Source organism: Anopheles moucheti, chromosome 2 (assembly GCF_943734755.1).
Source record: "Anopheles moucheti chromosome 2, idAnoMoucSN_F20_07, whole genome shotgun sequence".
In the NCBI taxonomy this organism is placed as follows: domain Eukaryota; kingdom Metazoa; phylum Arthropoda; class Insecta; order Diptera; family Culicidae; genus Anopheles; species Anopheles moucheti.
In genome coordinates this window covers 60,002,009-60,021,500 of record NC_069140.1, presented here as the reverse complement: position 1 = coordinate 60,021,500, position 19,492 = coordinate 60,002,009, and the positions used below count along the sequence as shown (strand labels likewise).

At 38.3% G+C, this 19,492-nt stretch overlaps 2 protein-coding genes across 4 annotated transcripts; one reads left to right on the top strand and one right to left on the bottom strand.

Annotated features, from left to right (window-relative positions):
- Window positions 1-9,593: 9,593 nt before the first annotated feature.
- LOC128299749 (cytochrome P450 306a1) lies at window positions 9,594-15,612 on the top strand. 3 transcript variants are annotated; one of them, XM_053035797.1, is made up of 6 exons: window positions 9,594-9,800; window positions 11,765-12,090; window positions 12,262-12,407; window positions 12,547-12,755; window positions 12,860-13,340; window positions 13,428-15,612. In XM_053035797.1, exons 2-6 carry the CDS (start codon window positions 11,778-11,780, stop codon window positions 13,794-13,796), a joined length of 1,518 nt encoding a protein of 505 aa, XP_052891757.1. In that variant the 5' UTR covers window positions 9,594-9,800; window positions 11,765-11,777; the 3' UTR covers window positions 13,797-15,612. The 3 variants fall into 3 exon arrangements, with proteins under 3 accessions (XP_052891757.1, XP_052891758.1, XP_052891760.1); XM_053035798.1 differs by having other exon boundaries at window positions 9,615-9,743; XM_053035800.1 differs by lacking the exon at window positions 9,594-9,800 and having other exon boundaries at window positions 11,412-12,090.
- On the bottom strand, window positions 14,899-17,881 carry LOC128299748 (cytochrome P450 18a1). Its single transcript, XM_053035796.1, has 5 exons — window positions 17,497-17,881; window positions 16,806-16,927; window positions 16,234-16,663; window positions 15,869-16,133; window positions 14,899-15,648 (listed from the first exon to the last, which is right to left on the bottom strand). The coding sequence occupies exons 1-5, from the start codon at window positions 17,879-17,881 to the stop codon at window positions 15,258-15,260; spliced, it is 1,593 nt and encodes a 530-aa protein (XP_052891756.1). The 3' UTR covers window positions 14,899-15,257.
- Window positions 17,882-19,492: the final 1,611 nt, after the last annotated feature.

Sequence of the window (19,492 nt, the reverse complement as noted above, 5' to 3'; positions counted from 1 at the left end):
GTGAAAGGACACCTTATCCCGAGGACTATAAAGTTTAGCAATGAACATCTATGTTGTAATTTAACTCCTTAAAACTCAATGTTTTTTTCGTTTGAACGGCCTGGCCGTATCGACTTATTTTACCACGTAGCCGGATCCTTGCTATGGGGGATTGCTCCGGGTGGGGTTTTGGTTCGGTCCGTTGGTGTGAAGACCGGCTCCGCTACCATCCTGCTACCGGGCCATTCTTTTTTTCTCGTTAGAACGGCAGCTAACACATTTTCAACTGTAATTAATCTTATCTGTTTATATTAATTTTTATAATACATATTATACTTAGTTGTTTTTCATCTTGTTTCATTCTGTTTTGCATCTGTAAATTTAAACATCTGTTTTTTACGTAAATAGTTAATAGCATAGCTATTGAATTTCCTTTGATTTTGAAAGTGTAACGCAACATCCGAAGTGAAGTTTTTGCAGATTTTGCAAAAAAATAGTTTGCCTGTTTCAGTTGAAAATAGTTTGTACAGCTCACGAAATAATCCGTCTATGTAGCTAAAACAGTTTTACAGTTAAATTATAAATTTAATGTTCATGGTTTTAACATACCTTAACAAATCGTTGCTTTTTTTACACACGAGTAATAGGAAAAGGAAAACTTGTATATACATGCATATGTTATTTTTGTTTATTTTATAAGGTTCTGCCGTTATTTCACTCGAAGTATGTTCATTGTTTTAATGTTTGATTTCTTGGGGTGGCCCGGTGGCGTATTGATAACGGCGCCGGCCTCCACACGACAGGACCGGTTTAAAATCCCTTGCGGACCACTCCTCCATACGCAGGACTGACTATACGGCTAAGTGTAAATAAAGTCAGAAATGGCAAGCCTAGACCTCTTGAGGTTGTGCCGATAAAAAAGAAGAAGAATGTTTCATTTTCGGATGTTCTTTGTCGGTCGTAACAGAAAGTCGGTTAATTATGTCGTTTTTTTTTCTTTAATTGTGTATCTATCATACTTTTTATTCAGAGAATAAAACTAGATGTCTCAAAAAAACGGAAAATTAAATTGTTTTCTAATTGAATTACACGTGTGTGGCTGCAGTTCAATGTCAGTCCAATGTGCAGTTCTTTTGACGACATTATTTGGTTTCACATTAGGGTTTTATCACACTTCTTAGTATTTCCATTTGGACCGTTGGAAACCGAAACGACAATTAAACCTTTTTAACAAAAACCACAACCCATCGTTTGTACTAAAGATAAGTTAATTTGAAATTTGAATCGTTTATCGGAAGCAACATTATAAGCGTACATTTCACAGGACTTCTATAACGATACAAGCTACGTGGTGAGCTTACCATTTCAGCATCAAGAAAATGAGGTGGCTTCGATGGTTCGGTTTTTAGGTCAACTGCGGTAAGCGATAACGATGCCAGGAGAGGATCTGGCTTCAATGGATGCTGCTCCGACCGACCATCGTGCAAAGTTATTCCTACTGCTTGGAAGAGCAACACCGATGGAAAAACAACCGCACTTGTGCACCAATAGTTAAGTTGAAACGCATGTTAGTATGAAAAAACACGATGTGATAGGTTGATATCTAAACACTCCAACCCTCAACACGAGGGCGGCAGAGCGTCTAGGGAGGACAATGTTTCGAAAATCAACTTTTCCCATTGAGGAACAACGCTCCAGTGCTTGAGGTATAGAAAGCTAATTGGACCCAGAAATCCGTGTGCCAATGGTGTTGCCATTGCTGTTGTCATCAGTATAGTCGTGATCACAAACGTGATCTTGAGTAGTAACGCCGATAGCTAGTTTGTTAGCGACGGGTACGGTCCAGGAAGGAAGAACGCATACCAAGCCACTCGATCCAGCGTCTTACCTGATCGCGTATAGTCGTCAACGTCGTAGACGGATATTATGAAAGTACGGAATCCCGCAATTCGCTGAAGGTAGCGCTAAGATGCTGGCAATGACGACGCGGAAGGGCTGAGACGGGGTCTTGAAGCTAAGGGTGTGTGTGGCAAAGTTACATTCGTCCCAGTTTTTCTTCTTTCTACACCATTTCTCCGGTCTCCACTGTTCTTTGAGTAATCTGACGTAGGCTGCCAAGTAGGTTACCCGACTTCCTTGAGGGTGGCAGGGTACCAGATAAAACGCGGCAAGCGTAGCCTCTCGTCCAGCGTTGTACATTACTTCACCCAGTAGAAGGGTTTGCATCCCGGTTCAGATAGATATTACTGGGACGAAGAAAATTATATCATTGTATTATGGTCTGAACTACTTTCTTCGCATGTCTTGACTCTACTCGGCAAAAGAGAAAACAGTGCAGCAGTGGATTTTATATCCGGTAAGACGGGGATCCGCCGCACCAACGCAAAAGCTACTGGCCATCAAGTGGTGTTGTATTTTAATAATTGTTCGCTTAACTGTTTTGGTTAGAAAAAAATTAATGAAAAATAAACGTAATAAATTAAAGAATCATTTGTTTTTCAAAAAAATATGTTTTCCTAAAATTCGATGTGTGTTATAGGGCAAGCAAAAGAAGCAAAGTGAAAACATTGACTTAACTTGGGGTACCGCCAAACTGAATCGCCTTTTTCACTAACAAGGAATAATGTCCGGTGACAAAATCGTTAATTACGAAATTTTGTTTGTATTTTCAATTTTAAATGTAAACAATGACAATGTAAACTTATTATAAGTATCGGCTACAAATGGGTCATAAAATTTTGCTCATGATTTACCACTTCTTTTGAAACGTTCTTTTTTTGGCCCGGTTTCAGGGCTATGCAACAGAACCCCGATGTGTATGCAAACTCAATGATGTTCAAAAAGAGGGTTTCTTCCCAATTGGTGGAAGTTCTTAATTTTATTTTATTTAGTTTAATAAGTTGTCAAATTTCTCATCTCGGGCAACCTCATAGAAAATTTGGCTCTTTGGCTCTCATAAAAAAACTATTCGGCCAAGCTTATTCTAAATCACATATAGCTATTGTTGTTGTTATAGGTTTTAACAGACCTTGAACCTTGATGGCTTCGTTCTTCTCTCAGACTGATATAGCCATTCGTCTGATCTGGACATCTTGCTGTGTTTTAGATATTTGATCATTGTAGTAGTTTAGTCCTGAATCTTGATCACGTCCTGTTTGTGTTCAGCTCATAGCAACATATCATTTTAACATGAGTATACCAAATTACACTTCATAAGTTCTCAACAATCTTGCGTCAGATTATACCCCTTGTTGCTTACTATGCATCCATGCTTTTCGTAGGCACCGCACATAATTTCTTCGAAAGTCGACGTTTTTACAATTAGAAAGCTACAACTGACCCATGATTTTTTCTGACATTTTACTCAGATACAGTATATTTGAGTCATGCCTTTCCGGTAACAGGCACATACATGTTTAGATTTCATATGGTGCCATTTAATCAGATGTGCCTGGTAGTGTATTTGGTAGCAGCGCCAGTTTTCTTTCGACAGGACCGGTACAAAATTACTTCCGAACCAATCCCTCGTTCCCAGGAACAACTACTCAAGTTACGGGTAAATAAAGTTTAAAATGCCCAGAATTAGCAGGCCAATATCTCTTGATGTTGTGCTTGTGTAATGGATTATTGAAGCACAGACGATCTGCAAAAAAATATATTTACTCTACTAAAAATCTTCTCGTCTCGTAAAAACTCCAAACATGGACGGCAACAATTCTGCAATCGCAAACCTGAAATATCCGGTGAAGTACAATGTTCAAGATGATTATGAAGCCAGTACTCTTGACTGATGTGGTTTGAACTGACGATTATTGCCTATGATTTTACCGAACTTTTCATTCAAAAGAAGTTTCCTATTTGCATTTCATGACGTTTTAGCCATTGGGAATTGACTCCACAAAATTCTGCATTTCCAGAATCCTGGTTACCTGGTTTGATAAAATTTTCTCTATTTAAACAAAGAAGTAAACAACATAGCACATCAACAGCAACTGCTTCTGAAACACTCCCTCGATTCTGTTAGTAAAAAACGTGAAAAATTTCTGCGAATCAAGCAGTAAAACAGTTTATTTAATACCTTTATAAGTTGTTGTAGAACATGGTATTATTTTCTATGCTGCTATCTTCGTGGATTTAATTACCATTTCTGGTCTTCCTTGATCTGTATTAATCAGGATAGCGAGTCCTGCGCTCACTTGGCACTTGGAAGTGTTGGGGCGGCCCGGTGGCTCGATGGTAGCGACGCCGATCTTCACAGGAACGGATCGAGATCAAAATCCTCGTCCTTGACCAATCTCCCGTTCGTAAGATTGACTATTCAGCTACGGGTAAATAAAGACACAGAAAGGCAGTAATGGCAGGCCCAGACCTCTTAAATTTGTTGTGCCGATAGAAGAAGAAGTGAGGGCTGGGAAGGATTTTGTACCAGTTTTGTCGTTTAAGAAACCGTTCACACTGTATCACCGACCAAAATTAAAATCTTTTTGGAAGTCTTGTAAAGGATCCGACTGAAAAAGCTAGAAAACGCGCGAATTCCCAAGGGCAACACTTTAAAAAATTGCAAATCGTACTGTATTGCAAATCGTACTGGATTATATTCCTGTTATCAAGATTGCCGCGGTAGGAGGCTTCGTGTTATTTCCGGGCAACTCGGATTACAAGGCCCGGTGATGAACAGATCTGGTTTGCCCAAAGCACGAACAATGACCATTGAGTGTTGATACTGTGCCCTCATGTATCCGCCCGCAATGATGGTCCAAGGACAACCCGTACGATGTTTTGTGGAATGATCGATCGACGCGCGACAGGAACCGACTCTTGCACCGGGACTTCCACAGGCAAATTGGACAAATGTGGTAGTAGATCCGTTGCGATTTGTTCAGCACCAGCAAGATCTATCAACCCCGCGTACACTTTGGTGCGAAGCTGTCCCTAACGTTCTCGCATGTATTTCAGACACTGCATTGCAGGCCGACCACCTTGCTGTGCTGTACTGCTGGAACAGTCACCCGGCACAATGCATCAGAGAATGAGTGATATCCCGCCAGGATATGCAATATGCGGCATATTCACGTGGAGTAATTTGATCGCATGAATTTTCCTCTGCATTCGGCTCCATCTGGGGATCATCCGCATAGACGGCGGCACTACTATCTGTGTTTGTCCCCGTGCTCGATTGTCTCGGCTGTCTTCCTCGGCGACGTATCTTAAACATCCCATGAGTCCAACCGGCTTCACCCCGCGGAAACAGGATCGGGTACTGTAGTGCATACATCATCTGGTTGGTCTCATACAATGTCCTTAAGGATCCTTAGTACGATGTTGCAGTACAATATGCCCTGAAAATTCCTGTAATATCGTCACAAACAAACGCGCAGGTCATCGCGAACAGACATGCGTTCATAAGCATGACACAACATCTGTGTGAACGGATTGCGTGTGGTAAATACTCGCTGCAGGATAGACAATTTGTTTCGATTAAACTTCCCATCAAATACCGGGGCTCGAGTGTCATCGTACTGGCTCTTCGAGCAGTAGTAGCGAGTAGTAGCGGAAGCACAGCGAGCGAACCAATTCGATGGCGCTCCTTGGATGCTGTAGTTGTAAATTCCACTACGTGTAACTTGTTGTTAATCCTGTCGCTCCTTGAATGCTGTAGTTGTAAATTCCACTACGTGTAACTTGTTGTTAATCCTGTCGTACAAAGCGGAAGCAGAATCTGTAAGCTTTTTGTGACGGTGGCGTTTAAATTGCTAGATGGTTGTACTAATGCGCGATGGTTACAGAGTACTACTTTCAGAAGTTGGGTCATACTTTGTCGAACTATAAATTGTCACTTTCCATCGAAGTTGGCGTACGTATGATTGTAGCTTCATTTAGAAGAGTACAGATACAGTGGTAACTGGTGTTGGCGGTGGTGGATTCGGTTCCGATATTATATTCGAAGTTGATAATAGCCCTGGCAGATCATTAGAAGATTATGATCAGGTGCGGCCGGTATAGGTAGTGGTGCTGGTCTTCACACGACAGGGCTGGTCCCAAATCCCATCCGGCCCAATCCCCCGTAGCAAGGGCTGACTATCTGGCTACATGGTACAATAAAGTCTAGTAAGCCAGAAATGGCAACCATGACCTAGAAGCTCGTTATGCTCGTTCTTAGGGAGAGATAATCCTAATTGTTGAGTGGGTGAGCTAGTTGCTGGTGAGGGTATGCTACACCGTGTTGTTGGTTCTGCTGCTGTTCTGTTGTTGTTGCTACTTTTACCGATTTTGGAAAGCTAATGTGATACAGTGCCCACTATTAATGGCATAAGCAAAATAACCCGATGCACTGTCAAGCGCATCTGTTCCGCGTACAACAACAACAGCAGCGGACTTCCGCTAACAACCGTTTTGACAACCAAATAGCAACAGAATTCATTCAGCGAAGTCTTATTCCACGTCCACGTACTTTACGACACGGATCTACAAAGTTGAATAGAATTCTGTCCTCTGCTAGAAATCGATGCGTAGCAGCTAACAGTTCCTTCGGTGTAAGCCATTTTGCTTTTACCGGCAGTTACTTTGGCTCAACCAGCTTACACTGCACTACGTGCAACGCACTGTCGCTTTCAGTGCTTTCCTTTCTTTTGACATGTTTTTAATTTGAAATTCAATTCGTTTTGGTCGCAATATTTGAAACAATACCGCAGGAAACATGACTCAATTACCCGTTCTATGCGGTGCCTGTTCTATTTTCCCTCTGGGAATGTTTCAGTTTTGAAAACACTATGCTATAATGTATGAAAAAATAACCAAAAACGTCAAAATTTAGTAAGTCGTATGGCATTCAGTGTAGTTTCCGGTGTAAGCTTTGAAAGGATACCTTGGTTACCCTTTGTTGACCCCTCTCCACCCCTCTCCACTCCCTGCTCAATCCACCCGCTCACCAACTCATTGAAAAATTTCTCATGTTGGACGGTAATATGGTTGCTCGATATGAACTATGGTTGCTAGATCATATGTAAAATTGGGCAATGGATATATCCTCCACAACACCTTCTCACACAATGGAACATTTCTCTAAAGTGAGCATGTGTGTGTGATTTTTCTTGTGGTACCAATAAACGAAGGAGGGTCCGGTACATGTGTACTCGTATAATGATTCGATGTCTGAATGTTGATATATCACATAAACTGAATCCTTTGACACTTAACTCCACTTACTCCACTCACTACACTTGAAGCCAGTTTCAGAGGTCCTACGAAAGCTTAAACCTTGTTAATCTCGTGTGCTCGACGGAATCCCTGCATCGATTCTAATAAATTGTAAATTTATATTTGCACCAGATATTATCAAGCTCTTCAACATGTAACACAAATCTTCCATTTATCCGTTTTTATGGAAATTGAGTTGGTTTGTACCTGTATTAAAAAAGGATCGCGCTCTACAATATTTAATTACCATTGATTATCTTCTCAGGGTGCTAGTGCCAAATCATTCGTGTCGGTAATATATCCATCACTCCTTTGTCAGTCCAAATTTTGGATTAATTTTGCCTAACGAGTTGCATGGCAGATATACAACGACTACGGTAATTACGTTGTGTCGTATGTAACAACTCAGTTAGATTCGGGTAATCCGGCGATACATTGACTTCCAGAGTGCATTTTATAGTGTCTGTTATGGTCTCTTGCTGACCAATCTTCTAAAAGATCAATTTCCCATTGACACAATTAGTTGGTTTATGTCTTGTATATCCAATCTCTAGTCTAAAGATTGATAGTGCTAAATCCAAAAATTTTCATTGCCTTTCTGATGTCCCTCAAGGTAGTGTTTTGAGTGCTTTGTTATTCCTTTTGTTTGTGAACGATGTTTCATTCTTCCTCATCTCCTTGATCATCTCCTTTTTGCAGATGATCACCAATTCATCCTTCCTATCCAATGCTCCTCAGATTATCCTTTACTTCAATTTTTCATCAATTCTCTTTACTCATGGTGTTCCGTGAACTTTCTTCTTTTCTGTATCCCGAAGTGTTTTGTGGCCGTCTGCTTCTTCTCTGTTAGTTTAATTGTTTTCCTTTTCTGGATCGACACTGGCTTGACATGATGATATTCCTAACACGATTGAACGCGTTTCTGTTGTTCTTGAACTGGTCCATTAATTCTACAATATTATTCCAGGATCACATTTTGAACACGGCTACAGAACATACTTGGTCAAACGAATGTCCTAGAAATAGTCTGATCCGAATTGTTTGAAAGCATACTGTATAGAAGCTTGTGCGCCCAATTTTAGAATATGCGTATTTTGTATGGAACCCATCTGAAGTTTCCTTAATTGTACGAATTGAGATAGTGCAAAAATTTTTTACGCGAATCGCTATCGGTGGTCTATTTGACCGAGTGAATGATCTCTTGCCACCCTACTCAGATCGCTGTCAATTGATGATGATTCCACTTTTGGAATCCATACGTTCAAATCTTAAGTTGGCTTTCATTGCTGGTCTGATCCTCTGCGACACGGATGCCTTCTCTCGTGTCTCTCCTACCGTTCTTCGTTCCTTTTCGATCACTCCATTCTCGCCCTCGTTTGGCGCTACTCAACCGCCTTACGCGCTTTGGTACAGATTATTCGCTACGGGCAGCTTTTCGGATATTTTATAATTCCGCTGACCTTTTCGTGTTCTCGATGTCATTGTCTTCATTTCGTGGCCGTCTGCTTCTTCTCGGTTAGTCTAATTGTTTGCCTTTCCTTTTCTACGTTCCTTTGCTTCCTTCTTTTCTTTTCTTTCTTCTTTTTGTGTGCAGTTCAGTACGATTTTTGCAGCTAGTTTAGGATTAGTTATTTAATTAATTTTAATATACTAAGCCTTCTAATATACTAAGTTTTCTCCTTGATTGTAAATCCATCGTGGCAAACAATTCATTTTTAACAAATTCGAATACAAATTGTGTGTTGGACCTTCATTTATGAGTTTGAACAACAATATTGAACAGCTCGAACAATATTATTCCCGTGAAGCTTAAAATTGTAATGCTAATTGTAAAAGACGAAACATTTTTAAGGAATGAAAACAACTATTGTGTGTTGTGTAGTTGAACAACAAAGAGTGTTGTTGAATATCCGGCTACGTGCTAAAATAAGTCGGTACGGCTTGGCCGAAAAGAATGGTAAATTAAATATATAAGTAAAAATAAATAACTAAATACATTAAACAAAGCAGCATTCACTGGGAATAAATCAGGCCCGTGAATCATTCAGGGGTAAAGAATACAGTATATTGCACTTTTTCTTTCTCTCAACCCCTAGTACTAGTATTACTTTTTTTCTGCTGACATTGTTTGATTGAAAACATTTGATCCAAAAGCAAGAACATATGCAGGTAATATAAAACCTTCGGTTCTTGTTATAGCTTTGCTAAGCATGATACGTTCCAACGAAATAAACAAAATAAGCAAACCATCAGTCGAAAGGCGCCGAAAGATTGAGAATGAAAGAGAAAAAATAATGAAAACAAAATCAAAAAAGAACATCCCATCGTTTCTGACATTCTCGGAGCGGTTTAGTTTCTCGATGACCGGCTTACTGTTGGTACGCTGTTCCGATCTTTACAAGCCGGGATCTTGTAAACAAGGGCGATTCCAGAGCTTTTCTATTTGAAAGTTTGATTAATTGATTAGACTACCAAATTCGGTGCTGTTTGAGGACATTTTATATGTGATCACACTGAGCCAAAGTTTATCAGTTTTCACCGAACAATAGAAACACTAGCATCGTAGAGTAAGCACATTCCAACTTTGTTTTCAAGCTTTGGACCATCTAGCTGTTCGAGTTTTTGTAAGCACCAGTTATTTGTGATAATCATGCAGTAGTAGGGTTTTGTGTGTATATTGTGCTGTGTTATTTGAGCCTGATTGATTAAAACCAAACAAATTTGCTTATATATCAAGATATGTATGTGTTAATGTGTAGGTGTGCGTATTAACGTTTCATGTGTTCGTGTTAGTATATACGTGGTTAAGTAATGACATAAACACATCAGACCGACATAATTATCTTATACGAATGTTAATGTGATATGTGTTACATCTTTCTGCACTTTGCAACTAGTGAACCGTGATTGAAAATCAATTACTGTCAATGAGAACATACATTTATATCCGTCAATTCCATCGTAACCTACGCATACGCATATCCATGTTACCAAAAACGTACACATAGAAACTCAATGAATTTCGTCTTTTCAGGGGTCGGCAAACTGTCTTTGCTTTGTGTTTTGTAGCCTTTTTCCAAGTTAATGATCGATTCGAAAAAAATATTTCTTCGTTTATTCGAGCAAAGCATTTACCATGTGCAATTCGTATATTTACAATGTGTTTTTGGGTAGCAATGAAAAAAGTTACATTTACCCATATGAACATAGAAGCCATCAAAAACTGTATTTCGTTTGGTAGCAATTAGTCAAAATAAGCAATACGGTTAATATTGAAAAATAGAATCTCAATAATCATTACGTTTATTGATTTGAATGTTGGATGCTTAGGAATTATTTCATTGTGTTCTACAGTATTAACAGCCAAAAATTATAATGGGGTGCTGTATTCCTCTTATTCTAGTGTTCTTCTTTTTATTAGTGTGCCACATATAAATATAACTAAATCTTGAAATGTGTGAAGTATTCAACAAATATAAGTCTTATGTCGAAACGACAATTTTTACTTGTGTTCTTTTCGTGTTCATCTAAGGTCTTTGTGCTTTTGTGATTGTTGAGTTGCACTGCAGTTTCAATACAAAAGAATCTTGATTTGACTTGATACAAAAGAACCTATTTCTTTAGGACGGTTCGACCGCTGCAGGCCGGTTTTGTTTTTGTAGTGGCACCGGTTTCATTCGACAGGACCGGTTCAAAATCTCATCCGAACCAATCTCCCCTACGCAGGACTAACTATCCAGCTACGGGTAAATAAAGTCAAAGAAAGCCAAGAATGACAAAAATAAACCTATAGTGCTGTTAAAGAAGAAGACTTACAAACAAAACTGTTTGGCATCACCTCGTTCATTCTTCATCTTTATTACCTTGTCCCGAAACGGATTTTTGATGTATTTCTAAATTTGTAATCTTCTTTTATTTAAACTCACAATCACAATGGTTCAGAGATGTAAATATAAAATATGAAAACATACCTCATGCCTATCAAGTCGCCACAATCAAGCTACTAAAAATAAGTCTGAAGAAAAAGCTGATCGAGAAACCGACCGTTTATAAAACGGAAGGTATTACAAACGTGCATACCCTGATGTTACCAGCGGGAGTGATACAATTATAATAGCAAATTGCCAATGGAATATCCTTCAAACGTATTATCAACCTCTTGTTTCATGTTCACTCGTGTGTATACAAAGCCTATTTACGTATTGAGTTTATTTTGTTTAGTAAATTAGAAGTGAGTGGTTTAGTTTATTCGTTTTTTTCGTAGTGAGTGGTGTAGTTTATTCGTTCGGCGTATTTTTCGCCTCGTCTTTCCAGTTGAGTGATCTAAAAGGACTGTGCGGGGCAGGAACGTTCGGTGCCATTCTCATGACATAACCAGCACATTAAGTCTATCATACAGTTCGTAGAGTTCGTCATTTCAGTGGATTCTCCATTGCCCTGACAATTGTGCAATTAGCTCTGTGGATATTCCCTAGAGGATTAAATTGTGTGTCATATGCGATAAACTATAATTAAATTACGAGAATGTGCCCAGTTTTAACATAATATGTAATACGATTTTAAATGTTCTTCATTTTTCCATTAACAGTTACACAACAGCCATGATTATACCTGTAGCAGTGTTCTTTTTCCTTATGGGTTCATTCATCATTTATGTACGCAGTCGGTACAGAAAGCCCCCTGGACCATATGGTTTACCATTTATCGGCTACTTACCATTCATTAATTCTCGCAAACCATACGAAACATTTGCTCAACTTGCCAAACGATATGGTCCTATATATGGATTGTGGATGGGACAAGTGTATGCCGTTGTACTAACTGACCCTGCCTTAATTCGCACTGTTTTGGCAAAGGAAGAAGCTACTGGGCGTGCTCCACTATTTGTTACGCATGGTATAATGGGAGGTTATGGTAAGTGTTGACGTTTGAAGTATGATGATAGTGATGAAAAACTGTATGAAAATGTGTAAAAAGCACTTTATGTAGATAATTTTATGATTATGATTATGATTATTTCATTTTATGAACTAATGAAGTAGAATTTTCAAGACAGACCTCATTCTTACTGCAATTTGATTTCAGGAATAATTTGTGCCCAAGGCGATTTATGGCGTGATCAGCGCCGATTATCGATTGAATGGCTGCGTCGTCTAGGTATGGTCAAATATGGTGCAACGCGTCTTGTTCTAGAAAGCAGAATTATTTCTGGACTTATGGAAATCATTGAGGTAAAATATATATCTTTAATAGTTAGTATTTCGCAATATGTAGAAAGACGCATGCGACAACTGGCTTAGTTATAGATAGAAATAGTGACGATTAAATTACAAAATTCTGTTTACATAATACATTTTACGATACTGCCAGAACATTGACAACAAAGCAGTTACCGAAAACCAAGGCTTCAACCCGTCAGCTTTAATTCATCACGGCTTAGGCAATTTGTTAAACGATCTGGTATTTGGGATTAAATACCAGAAGAACAATGAAACATGGAAATATTTACAACATCTTCAAGAGGAAGGCGTCAAGCATATAGGAGTATCAATGGCAGTGAATTTCTTACCAATTTTGAGGTAAGATTATTCCATCTGTTTGCCTTTAGTCAATACTGACGCCTTGATGAAAATTATGACTAACTAATTCGGAAATGTGTGTGCATAATCTCACATTTCTTTAGACATCTACCGTCCACACGAAACACCATAAATTTTCTTCGGAACGGAAAAAACAAGACGCACACAATTTATGACGCAATAATAGCTAAAGAGCGCGACAAAATGCGCACTTCTGATTCAATGCATGGAGAACAACAAGAATGCATTTTAAAATGTTTTATAAAAGAAGCCGCGAAACGGCAAGAAGCAGGGCGCCCGGATGCCGCCTTTTGCGATGACATACAGCTGCGTCATTTGATGGCAGACCTGTTCGGAGCGGGCGTCGATACAACGTTCACCACGATTCGTTGGGCTTTGCTATACATCGCCCTTTACCCAAAGGTTCAGCAGCGTCTTCGAGAAGAGTTAAGACAAAGGTTGGTCGGCAATGAGTCACCATCGTTGGACGATGTGGAAGCATTGCCCTACTTGCGAGCTACCATCGCGGAAGTACAGCGTATTCGTACCGTTGTGCCAGTTGGCATACCACACGGCACAACAAAAGTAAGAACATTATTCTAAATGTACAATTTCTCGATCGATACATAATGTAATATCTATTATTTGGTGTTTCGCTTTTTTTAATCACAGGAAATTGAGATAGCTGGGTTTAAGATACCCGCAAATACGATGATCATGCCATTGATATGGGCAGTACACATGAATCCAACACTCTTCTGTACGCCCAACACCTTCAAACCGGAACGCTTTCTAGATCCAGAGGGGCGTTTTACGACGCCAAGCTATTTTCTTCCTTTTCAGGTCGGAAAACGTATGTGCTTGGGAGATGAACTAGCCAGAAATATTCTTCATATGTACATTGCTCAAATCGTGCTCCATTACGATTGGTTTAGCATTGCACCGGAGGATGCATGTTCCATCGACTTGACCGGAAACTGTGGCTTAACTCTAACACCGCCAGATTATCGTATAATGTTCTCGAAAGCAACTAAACACTAAACCACATATTTGCACTTCGGTTTTGTTTTTTTTTTTATTTCATTCCACTTATAGCAACAAGGTTACACTAAACAAGGTTGCAATGCGTTGTTTGAAGTAAACCATTTTATGGAAAGCTCACATATTCTTCACACTTTGCATCCTAGATCTAATGAACAGTAATAAAAAAGTAACAAAATAAATATGCGTCAATTGATTTTTAATTTTGCCGTAGGTGGTTTAATTTGCCGTAAAATCAATAACTCAATAGCTGCTAAATTTAAATTAATGTGTAATATTTCCTTTCTTTTTTTAATTTAAAAAAACGCAATGCATTAGAAGTGAATCCTATCTAATCCCCAAACATGCAAAATATTTTAATTGTGTTGTGATTGAATACTATCGAGCGATTATTTTTAAAGTTGTTTGAAGTTGTAGTTTAGAAAATCTCTAACAAATGACAGCTAGTCTAGTGTGTCGTAATGTAGGCTATGTAAAAAAAAAGTTATAAAAAAAATCTTACACATCATATGGCAATCATCTTTAATTATTATTAATCTAGTTATCAGCAGAATTTACTTGTTCTTAAGTTGCTATTTGCAGGTTGTTTGAAATTCTATTAAACTAATTCCGCACTTGTTTAAACATTCAAAATATATTAAGATGAACACATTGTCTTTTTGGGAATAATCCTGTAACACTTATTGTTTATTGTTAATATTCAACCGTTTTTTATATTCCCCTTTTTTTAGCGCAGTTGATTGTTAACACTAATAACAGCTAGTTTTTGTTGATTGGTTTTGTCATGGAACATCCTTAATTTCTATTTTATAGTGAGGCAGATGTCGTGCTGCACTACCCATTTAAATATTATCATTCGCGTAAAATTCCTGTCTGTACCTTATATATATAGTTCTGTCCATTATATTTCCTGTTCTATTCCATTTTCGTTGTACATTGCTAGTTTTGTTCGGTTAATATTTCTTCATCACTTTGCTTGCTTGTAAAATTTCGTAGATTGTGTTAACGTCTTTGCTGATTAAACATGATTGCATTAGCAAACGACTTATATCGTACCTCTAAATCGTTGCTTTGTAAGCATGCGTGAGGTGTGCTTGAGAATTATAAATAGCATATTTGCAGAAATAAAATAAAATGCAAACATGAAAAAGAAATATTTCAATGCAGAATTGACTAGCGATCGAATATAGGCGAACATAACATTTTCATTATATTGACATGTAAAGATCAGGTTACGTGGTTCTGTTTCTATTTCTAAGTCATAGTCATTTCAGTTGTGGTCATGCTTGTCCTTTTGTTTGCGCGATAATTTATTATATTTTTTTTTACGCTAGGAACGTACCGTGCTCTGCTAATGATACTTTTTTTGTTCTGATTTGCTAATACATGGAGGGCGGAAATATATCTCTGATCTACGAACGTAGCGAATCTGTCCAGTAATGGCAAGTAAGTCAATCCTTGTCAACACATACCTATTGTTCGTATATCTGTCTCCAGAGGACGTGGTATAAGATTGACCCGAAATGCCTGTGGGCTAATAGTAACCCCGATAATACCCTTCAATCCTGGCATTGGCTCGTCCTCCGGTAGTTCAATTGTAAAGGTGTGCATAATTGACGAAAAAAACAGAAACAGTTCCATGCGCGCTAACACATCCCCTAGACAGCGACGCCGGCCAACTCCAAACGGTATGAAGTAATCGGGTTTGTGGACTTTTCCCTCGGCATCCAAGAACCTGCTAGGATTGAACTGTTCTGGTTTGTCCCATAGGTTTGGGTCCATATGAACACTGTTGATGAGTGGTACAACGTATGAACCGGCAGGTATTGTGTACCCATTTATAACAACATCACTATTTGTTAAAACAAAGAAAGGTAAAAATAAAAAAAATATATACATGTAAATATAAGTTTTACCATTATTTTTCTAAATTTAATTAAAGAAAGAAATACCTTTGTAAGAGTTATGAATGAATAACAAATGTACGTTTTACTTGAAAGTGCAGCATGAAAATCGCCAACAAATCAATACATTAGCATAGTATGTATTATACCAAATAAGGCTATGCTTACCTCTTTGGAGAATGAGTAGTAGCTAGCGGCACTATACTGGATATTCTCATAACCTCCAGAATTGTCGTTTCAGTAATCGGCAAATAAGGAACGTCCTCGATCTTAGGAAGTCGACTGCGTCCAACCACCTGATCCAACTCATCCTGAACACGCCGCATAGCATCTGGGTGACGGAGCATAAACACATTCAACCACAAAAGCGTAGTTTTAATAGTTTCCATACCGGCAGAAAACAAATCGGCAATCACCTGCATCATCTGAATCTCTAAACAAATCAATAGATATAACAAAACAAAAAGTAAATAGAATATAAATTAATAATAAAAGGATTAGCTGATTCCGTGCAGATTTGTCATAATGCTTACCATGATCTTTGCCTTCAAACAGTTCTCCATCTCGACCTTCTGCTTGTGCTTTTTCGATCTCGGCAAGATAAGCATCAACAATGTCCCGTATGTTATCATTGTCAAATGTACGCTTATGTTCTTCGATTATTTCACGATAAAAATCAAACATTTCTTCGCGATTTTTCGCTATTTTGTTTTTTGCGTTGATATTGCCGGGCAAATATTGGATTTGAGGAATATAATCAATCGTGTGTATTTCGCCAAACAGTCTCATTCCTTCTTCTATGAGCCAGTTGAAACGTTTGAACTTTGGATCTTCGATCGAAAATCGAACGGACATTATGATGTTACAGATCACATTGCTTACCGATACGGACAGATACCGGCTGAGATCGGTGGATTTGTTCTCGACGAAGCTCAACGTAGTTAACAGCTCTGTTACTTCGGTCTAAAAAAAAACCCACACACACACACATCGCAATGAATTAATGCATATATTTTGAATTCGTTCGAAAACAAAACAAAAACTAATATTTACAATTGCTTGCTCTAACTAAACATATGAGATGAGGTATTTGATTCGTACGTACCATTATTCTATTTTCCATGAGATGTTTCTTATTGCCGAGTACCGTCATGCCGAAATTTCGAAGCTTTTCGTGCAAGAAACGGCGCTGATCTTTCCACAATGGTCCTTCGCTGTTGATGATGCCTAGGTATAATAAAAAAACAACAATTGCTACAACTGAAAGCTTCCACAATACCGGTTTCCATAAATGACCATAACATGCAGCATAATGTAAATAAGTTTGAAAATGGTACCAACGCACATTTCAATACTATTCATAATATCAAATTAAATATTAATTACGAACATGAATGCAGGGCATGCTGCGTTGCTTCTACATTCCAGCGCTGCTACTCTTTAAGTTATCAAAACGATATGATAATGCAGGCTTCAACATGAATGTTAAAGTATTTTTCGAATAGCACTCTTAAAAGATAATTAAAGATAATTAAAAAGGATATGTAGGATAAATAAGAATAATACCCTATATCCATCTTTGATCTTTCATATCTCAGCCATATGCAATTGTTGTTGTGTTGGCTTTAGAGACTTTGCGTCTTTCGACGGCATTCGTCTCTTTAAGACATATGCAAGAAAGATAAACTTTATATTGCTTCTGATGGTGGTATTCAGTCACAAACACAATGACACACACTTGCAAGGAATTGGGTACCATTTGTTACATGGAAAATAGTTTTATATGTACTACGTACCGAATCCTCCTAACGTCTTCAGCAATGGTGAATGGGGACGGCCAGTAAATTCCTCGGTTTTAAATGCCTCGCGTATAATTTTGTAGTCGCTTATTACTACCGTTAGCTGGGCTCCAAGCTTGGCACTAAACAGTGCACCATACTTTTTGGCCAGTTTCATATATTGAGTATGTTTTTCATGACCGATAAAGGTCAAGTACCCAAAGATTGGCACACCCCACGGACCCGGTGGCAGTTTTTTTATTTGGCTAAGTAAGTTGAACAAATATTGCACGAACAAAACACAGGACAGCGCACAACAAAACACCAGCAACGTTTTTCGAGCGTTTAATGGATCAAAGAACTCTTTGCGCATCAACCCGACGATATACGAATCGATGAACATTTTTCGCAACAAGCGACACTTGCGTACGTTTGAGCAATTTGTAGGCGTTTATTTCTTGTAGTATAGTAAATGCAACACTATAATTAATATTCATGAACCCAAAATATGGCGGCAGAAGAATCAAACACACTGTGTAGGAAACCTTTATCACATTCGATTTGTATGGAACAGAAATAAATGATATCACTTGTTGGCCGCTTTAGCAACGCTATCACATATAGTCGTAGAAGAAATTCTCATCACTTCGTACTATCTGCTTCTGAAGCTCACAATAATGACACACACTGCACACGGTAACGATCCAAAGCTTAACTCCCACTCGATTGTACAATTTAAGTGCGCACATGCAAACACTTTGCGTGTAGCACTTAAGACACTAATAGTCGAATCTGAATCACCAAGCAGAGCTAGTTGCGGGACCCTGTACGTTTCCAAACTACAACGATGATAAAAAGCACAACTGTAATGAATGAATCGGTATATCCTTCCACTTTTATAGTTTCTCCTGAGGCCCGAACACAAAATCGCGGTCGTGGTAAAAAGTAGGGGAAGTCGCTTCCCAAGGTGTGTTCCATAGCTTAAGTAAATTACGCGTGCGCCTTACCCTCCAAACGCATGCACCTGAATGAGATAAAGATACACTGCTGACGGATTGTGTATAGATTTCATCGACGCAGCGCTGGAGATGTTTAAGCGTTACGAGAACACGTTGTTGAGGGGAAGTAGTTGAGAATTAAACCGGCTTTTATGCTCTCGGCTTATGTTTTTTTGCTGCAAGCTAAGAGACACCTGAGAATGTTGGAGAGTGATCAACTTTAAAAAAGGGATGGAGAAAGAGAGCTTGAAAGAGAGCGTGAGAATTGAAAAAGCCGTTAATTTTTTTTTAGATTTATATCAAGAAAAATAGAGCCTAATTTGATTGCTGTGCATACAGTTTTATTGTTTCGCAGTGCAATGCACCATAACCAATAAGAGCATGCCAATTTAAATCAACAAAAAAGCCATCGGTACTCAATACCCTGTATTTCAATTTCATCTGAAATATTGCGTATTTATGTTTTCCTAAAAAAACTTTAAAAAACACTTCTCATATACATTTGTATGTTTTTTTACCATTAATCCACCATTCCCCCATTAATAATAATACATGTATTGTTTACTTATATTACCAAACATGCATTAGAAAAATGTAAGATAATTTTTTTGAGTTTTAAGTCACTTTGGGTGTCCAGGTATGAAAATTAATATGTAAGCCAATCTCAAAACAAAGATGATAAATTTAAATACAAATAAAATGCGTGAAACAAATAAAACAAAAACTATAAGTTGAAAAAAACATTAAAAATACGCGTTTATTACAAAATAAAAATGATTCACAATTTGTGTCAATCATCGAGTCAATCACGACTCAATACTACTGTTTCGATTTTCCTTCGTTACTATTCCTAAGGCTATCCAAAGTTCTTGTTTGCACGTGGAAATTTTCAAGATTGTACCTAATATTTGCAATAACTGCATAAACTGAGTGCATAAACTAAACCATCAACTGCCTCCCCTTAAGATTATGCAGCTTCGCATTTTTTAACCTCAAATCATGCTGTGTTCAAGAAA

Excerpts from the sequence above, each read along its gene's own strand:
- LOC128299749 (XM_053035797.1), top strand. The coding sequence starts at position 11,778 with ATGATTATACCTGTAGCAGTGTTCTTTTTCCTTATGGGTTCATTCATC. Across the intron at positions 12,091-12,261 it reads TGGTATAATGGGAGGTTATG|GAATAATTTGTGCCCAAGGC; the intron begins GTAAGTGTTGAC and ends ATTTGATTTCAG. Across the intron at positions 13,341-13,427 it reads TACCACACGGCACAACAAAA|GAAATTGAGATAGCTGGGTT; the intron begins GTAAGAACATTA and ends TTTTAATCACAG.
- LOC128299748 (XM_053035796.1), bottom strand. The coding sequence starts at position 17,881 with ATGTTCATCGATTCGTATATCGTCGGGTTGATGCGCAAAGAGTTCTTT. Across the intron at positions 16,134-16,233 it reads GTTTGAAGGCAAAGATCATG|AGATTCAGATGATGCAGGTG; the intron begins GTAAGCATTATG and ends TGATTTGTTTAG. Across the intron at positions 15,649-15,868 it reads ACTACTCATTCTCCAAAGAG|TGATGTTGTTATAAATGGGT; the intron begins GTAAGCATAGCC and ends TTTAACAAATAG.